Source organism: Syngnathus typhle, linkage group LG9 (genome assembly GCF_033458585.1).
Source record: "Syngnathus typhle isolate RoL2023-S1 ecotype Sweden linkage group LG9, RoL_Styp_1.0, whole genome shotgun sequence".
In the NCBI taxonomy this organism is placed as follows: domain Eukaryota; kingdom Metazoa; phylum Chordata; class Actinopteri; order Syngnathiformes; family Syngnathidae; genus Syngnathus; species Syngnathus typhle.
Window position 1 is genome coordinate 1857296 of NC_083746.1, and position 6720 is coordinate 1864015.

General features: G+C 46.8%; 1 protein-coding gene and 1 long non-coding RNA gene across 3 annotated transcripts; one reads left to right on the forward strand and one right to left on the reverse strand.

Moving 5' to 3' along the window:
* Positions 1-2845: 2845 nt before the first annotated feature.
* Positions 2846-3840, forward strand: LOC133160132 (uncharacterized). Its single transcript, XR_009715816.1, has 2 exons — positions 2846-3145; positions 3257-3840. It is a non-coding gene; the product is annotated as an uncharacterized LOC133160132 (long non-coding RNA).
* umps (uridine monophosphate synthetase) lies at positions 3509-6460 on the reverse strand. Of its 2 annotated transcripts, none has more exons than XM_061287724.1 (10): positions 6226-6460; positions 5754-5907; positions 5566-5690; positions 5315-5502; positions 5146-5243; positions 4995-5078; positions 4736-4882; positions 4479-4654; positions 4268-4382; positions 3509-4114 (listed from the first exon to the last, which is right to left on the reverse strand). In XM_061287724.1, the coding sequence occupies exons 1-10, from the start codon at positions 6376-6378 to the stop codon at positions 3936-3938; spliced, it is 1419 nt and encodes a 472-aa protein (XP_061143708.1). In that variant the 5' UTR covers positions 6379-6460; the 3' UTR covers positions 3509-3935. The 2 variants fall into 2 exon arrangements, with proteins under 2 accessions (XP_061143708.1, XP_061143707.1); XM_061287723.1 differs by having other exon boundaries at positions 4736-4853; positions 4918-5078.
* Between the last annotated feature and the right edge of the window lie 260 nt (positions 6461-6720).

Here is a 6720-nt window from a genome sequence, read left to right on the forward strand (position 1 = left end):
TGAGCCGCCCGGTGGCATTATTAATCGTCTCTTTGCTGCTGGAACAAACAATGTGTTGCTTTTGTCGTTCGGAGGTTACCAAGTTAGGAATTGGTCATTTAAGTCCCGTCAATTAGTAGAAATGGGTGATTTTCATACAACAATGCAACGACAAAAACATTGCATTTGATATTTTTGATACAAAAACGTTCAATTTAGCAGCTGTTGCCAACAACAACAAAAAACTACTAGTTGGGCCAAGTCAGAGAGGGAACAAGCCTCGGGCATTTGCATGACTCTTGATTATCAGTAACTGTCAGAGGAAACAACATGCACACACACACACACACACGCATAGCCTCTGGGAGCTACTCAACCAACCATTTCGAGATAGTCGAGCGCAGCGGCGGCAGTTTGGCAGGCTCCGCAAATGTAATCATGTCGCTGGTGTCCAGAAACAGACAGCGGGGTCTTAATGCTGCTGAGACAAAAGGCCGACTCAATGCAGAGCAGAGTTCACGAGGTGACTTGTCCATCCACGAGACATGTGCTCCTTAATTCACTCTCTTTATGATGTGAATGATTGAACTCTGCGGGAATGTCCCAAAGACGAGGGCAGAAGGTTTGGGACTGGCCAAGCAGGCAGTTGCAGTCGACCTGACCAACAAAGTCCAAAAATAAGCCTCTCAAAACACACGATGACAACAAAGAAGAGCATGATGGACCGGCTGAAGGAACAGGAACTAAAGACGAGCGCACTGATGAGACGAACAAGGCTCACCTGGACTAGACGCCGGGCAGGTACGATCTGATTGGTCGACGCAGGCAACATGGCTGACGAGGACAGCTAAAAACCAAAACGAGACATGGACGTGGAACACAAGAACACATGAACACACATGAAGCCAAACCAAACGTAAACTAGACAACAAAAATAAAGATCAGCAAAATTGGCTTGTAAGAAAAATGCCTACTAAAAAAATACACATAAATAAATAAATAAATAATGTAATTTTAAAATGTTTAATATGGATACATTTAAATAATAAATATTTTTATAAAAGATTTTTAAAAAAGTATTTCTTCATTCAACAGTCACTAAGCGTAAAGCAGCTGATGGAAAGCTCGTATAGCGGCGCTAAAAGTCTACACACCCCTCCCTGTACAAATGGCAGCTTGAAAAAGGGACACCACGTGCCGACATGGAAGGTGATGCGCTCTTATAATAAGGCCGCGCTGATGTCCAATATGAGGATTGTTTTGGGTTTGCTGCTGGGAGTGGCCAGACATGGACATGGAGACAAAATTGCTGCAAGCTACTCTGGCTGTTGGGAGGGATGCACCAGCACCAGCACCGGCACCGGCGGCAGGACCAGTTAGGACTGTCGGTTGCTAGTCGGCAAGGTAACGGCGCCAGGTAACCAGGACGCTGACGAGTGTCACTCTCTATTCCTCTCTGTTTAAACAAATATTGACTTACAGAGGCAAATAAGCTCTCAGGCAAAGAACCAAGACGGGCTTCCTGATGACAAGCCGGTTTGAAATGATCTTCACAAAGCATTCGGGAGTTGGAGGTTGAAGGAAAGGGTCGTCGGTGCTGCTGCTGTTTGTAATTTACTGAACTGTGCATGAGATTCAGTCAGTTCAAAAAGCTGCCACTTGCCTCTTCTTCTCTGGAAACTTCTTCTCTGGCCTCCCTCTATTTGGAGGTTGAAATGAGAGCAATATGGCTCCATTCTGCATCAGTCCAAATGACAGATGGCCTAAGCAGGTGTGTGTGTGCGTGCATAATGTTTAGTTAACCATTGACATAACCATTAAGTCCATCTCTCGAGTTGTGCGGCGCTCGCCCGTAGCCTCGGGCGATGACGTACGAAGTGGACGGCGATGGAAAAAACAGCCACCCTGAATGCACCACCTGGAAAATGATTATCCAAAAGGCATGAAGAGTGGACGAGATTATACAGATTAGCATCCCTGCTTTTGGAAATGTCAACTTTTTCATATTGACTTTCCAGCTGCAAGATAGTTTCCTATTCATGTCATGTTCATTTACTATGTGGACTGAATTCGATTTTTCATGTTGTAACATTTTCTAGATGGAAGGGGGGGGGGGGGCTTTTGATACTGTGACAACAATAATCTAAATTGTGGTGTAATATTTCTTTTCTTTTTTTTTTCTAAACATCTATTCATCTTTATCCTCCTGAGGGTCACAGGTGTGCTGCAGCCGATCCCAGCTAACCTTTTTTTGCGAGTGGCGGTGCATCCTGGACTGGTTGCGGTCACATTCATATCCAATATCATCATCGGGAACATCCAAATGAGATTCAAACCTAACCTCCCGCCTGCCTGTGAGCCAGACGTGCTAACCACTAGGTCACCACTGTGCTACTTTTATGAGCTTCCTTCCTATAAAATAAAGAACCAGACACCTTTGGTAAAATAAAACATATTTCTAGTTTATTTCAAAGTATACATTGGGTTGTGTACAAATTGGGTGGCAAAACAGGTTTCATTCAACTTGGTGCAAAAATTAAAATTACCATCAACTTGTCCCCGAGGTTACAGTAGCAACTTGTTGGGCAGCTTGTGGATTCAAAGTGTTTATTCTAATGGAGGGGGGGGGGGGTCGTACACACATCAGCAACCGTCAAGCAAACTTTGCGTCTCCAGAAGCCGACCCGTACCTGCGTAACGCGAGCCGAACGAACAAAACGTCACCTTCAGGTATTGTACGTGGGGCTCAACGTGAAGCAAATACGGACGCGCGTGGAAAAGATTGCAGATGTGCTTGCGCTCCAAATTGCGCATTCATTGCGCACGGTGCTCCCTAACAGCTGGCGTCTCTTTTGCGCGCCGCGCCGGACCTTTTGGAGGACACGTTGAGTCAAGTTAGAAGCAGAAGAAACAAAAGTGAAGAATTGGGCGTCAGAAATGAAACTTACCTTGAAAAAGCAGAAGCGGAAGAACGTGATGGAGCGCCTAACCGAAAGTTTGGTTTCATTCACCTTTTGTGCGCACTGAACTCTCGTCAGGATCAGGTATAATCTTTTATACCTCTACTCTCTCTCTCCCTCTCTTGCTCTCTCTCTCTCTCCTCCCCTTAGGATGGATGGATGAAAAGCAGAGAAGCTCCTCGGGGCGCGCAGACACCTGTCGCACGGTGCGTTGCTCTGATCCAATATTGACACAAAGGGAGGGGGAGGGGTGGAGTGAACACACACACACACACACATGAACACACTAATAGAGTCATCCCTCTCTTCTGTGCCAGGCAACGTGTGTGACCTTTGAGCCGACCCCAGCGCCGAAACAAAACGGTCAATCAGCATTAATGGAGACATTTATTTACATTTCTATTTTGTTTGTATTCTCGTATCCGCCAAAATCACAAGTAACTTTTGCACTTCTTGTTTGCTTTTGGAATTAGCATAGGGTCATTTTCATTGGACTCGCTTTTTGATGTGGCAAATAAGAATCATTCAGAAGGCAAACTTTTCATTGATACATTCCACACGGCAGCATGTTCAGCGTGACTATTTTAATCGACTTATTCATGGTTGTGAAAAACAAATGAGACTCAAACAACATTTTATACCAATACAATTTATATTTGGACCGGCAATGAATGTAGCTGGTTTAAAAAACAAAACGTAACTGACACTCCAAATACACAACTCACATGAATTATGATTAAACAAAGACATTATTTGTGCGGATCGATAGTGTTCGTTCTGAAGAATGTAAACTAGTCTGTACATCCAGTAAGCAAGACCGGCAGAATGGATCAAACTACTGATAAAGCAAAGAAATAAAAAAAAAAGTGCAGCACGGTCCAAAAAAGTTCCGGCAGTGTCAGAGCATGCAAAACAAAGAGATTAGATATAAAATGTTGAATGTAGGAAGAGGGTATCTCTATTTTAAGCTTTGGCTTGACAAAAAAAAATGAGCTCCTATTGGTGATCGGTCCCCGTCCTGCGCGTATACGCCTCCCAGCCCGACTTCCTGTAAGCCTCGGCGGCGTGCAGCCTATCAGGGGCCTCCAGGATCCCGCGTCCAACGATGATGACATCAGAGCTCTTGTTGTATATCACCTCCTCTGGCGTGGTGTACTGTTGGCCCAAGACGTCTCCTATGTGCGGCGGGAAGAAGAAAAACGAGTCAGCTGGCAACGGGATGACAAATCGAATCATTTTAGAACCACAGCGCCACCTTCTGTTGATGTGTAATTACTACATCAGCTCCAGTGAAGCAAGTTTCGTGGCTCATACATGGAATTACACACCTCCGGCCTGCATCCGCACGCCAGGGCTCATGTGGATGAACTCGGGCCGCTTTGTGAGCTTGGAACCGCAGATGAAGCCGATGACAAAGTCGGAATGCTCCTCGGCCATTTTCACCTGTCAAGACGCACATGTGAGTGACACTCGCACGATCGCGTGTCGACGACATTTCAAGTGTTGTCGACGTTTTTTTTTAGAGCGAGCGACATTTACCGCGGCTTGGGTGTAGTCGCCAGTGGCCATGGAGCCCCGCGAGCTCATCTGCGCGATGAGAAGACATCCTCGGCCCAGAGGCCGTCCCACAGAAGCCAGGCCGCTCACCACCCCCGATCCCGGCACCGTGTGAGCGTTCACTATGTGGGACCACGACGAGATCCGATACAAGCCACCTGACAAATGGCAAATAATTACATCGAGGATTTCTTGTTTGCGATTTGAAAAACAAATCTCAGCAGCTTTGCGCTTCTCACCTTCATATTGATGCTTGACCGTATTCCCGATATCGGCGAATTTGCGATCTTCGAAGATGAGAAAGTTGTGCATGTCGGCAACGGCCTGCAGCTTCTGGGTGAAAGTCTCGGTGTAGTCCTGTTCCAAAACACCACAAACGTCTTCCTCTGTACAAATTGTTCCTGGGAGTTTTAGTGACCACCTTCAAGATATCCACGTGGGTCTTCAGTAAGCAGATCTTGGGACCCAGAGTGTCCGCAATCTGGAGCAGCTCCTCACCACTCGTAACATCCGCAGACACGCAAAGGTTGGATCGCTTCTCCGCCATGATGGTCAGAAGCTTTGAAGCCAGAGGGTGAACGTCTGCGGCCGGCACAAAAACAATGTTTTGAATGGATCTGGGCAGGGTGCGCTGCCCCCGGTGGCCTACTTGGAAGTTTGGCTCTGGCTTCATAGCTCAGCTCCAAGTTCTGCTCCACACGCTGCTTCTTTGAGGCCAGGTCATCATTTCCATTCTCCTCCTTGCATCTGACAAAGACAGTAAATGAGACGGATTGGGAGAAATTACCAGACGGACGGACATTTTGATTTGGTCGTACTTGAAGGTGTTATTGTCCGAGATGAACTTGCGTACGCTCTGGGCCGTGCGCGCGTCGATGCGTTCGGCGGCTTTGAGCACGTCGAGCAGCTTGGACATGGAGATGATGGGGTGGAGGCGGATGCCCTTGGACGCTAGCGTGTCCACCGCGCCTTGCTCGCGGTCCATCAGCACGATGGCATCTGTCACCTGTAGCATGGTTCAGCTCAAGTTCTTTTCCCTACCGCACCTTCAGTTTTGGTCCTACCGCACCTTCAGCCCTTCTTTGTGCAGCACTTCAGCCGTTTCCAAGATGCTACTACCAGTGGTCACCGTGTCTTCAATGATGAGGCAGGTATCGCCCTCTTTAAACGAGCCCTCCACCATACGCTTGGTTCCTAACGGAGACGCAACATTTGGGTTCGATTTTCGTCCGCAAGCATGAAAATCGGGCCGCCTACCGTAGTCCTTGGCCTCCTTGCGCCTGATGAGCATGGGCAGCTCATGCGTGGAGCAGATAATGGTGGCCATTGGTAAGGCCGTGTAGGGGACCCCGCATATGGAATCAAACTGGAGTTTCTCATCTTGAATTCTCTGGTACATGAGCTTTGACACCTGCAAATGTCAACAGATAAATGCAAACATTTTTGCATTAGTTGGAATAAGTTGGAAAAACTGCATAAGGCCTCATCTTAAATGTTTTACTTTCAAAGCGATCGAGTTTTGGATCGATCCGCCCGATCGACACCACATGCCAAAAGGTAAACAAGGACATGGTGACTAAAGTGGAGGTAAAAAAAAACGACAACGCGGACAAAATGACTGTAAAACTATTATGATAACAACTGTTCTGGATAATCCGAGATATGATCAAGAAACGAGCATTGAAAGTAGTCCAACTTGACGCACGCGCGGAGTGGCACACGTGTTTACCTGGTTTAAGAGAGCCGGGTGGGACACGAGCACTCTCAGGTCGATATAAATAGGCGTAATCAAGCCACTCTTCAGCTTATACTCGCCAAACTTGACCGCGTTCACATCTTGCAGCTTCAGGATAAACGCGTCCATGCAGGTAGTATTGGCCATGTTTGCTGAAAAGTTGAGATCCTCTAGCTAACTTGAGAGGGGAATACAACTTCCGCAAAGTTAGTGCTGGGAAGCCGACTACTTCCGCGTTTGCCCTTTCAACGTAAGAGTATTCAGCGCGTGTACAGTTTAACAACTAACCTTTTTTTTAAAGTTGGGATGAATAAATGGAGGAAAATAATGTTTTTCCCTCGGGACTCTGACGGTTTGTGCTGCATTAGTCAATTATACGCGTTACGGCCGTAACCATGTTAGTCGTGGTACCAAGATTGACCAGTGAGAGGCAGCCTGGTATCACTGAACTCAATTTCTCTCCCATAGGACAAGAAGAAACCACACAAA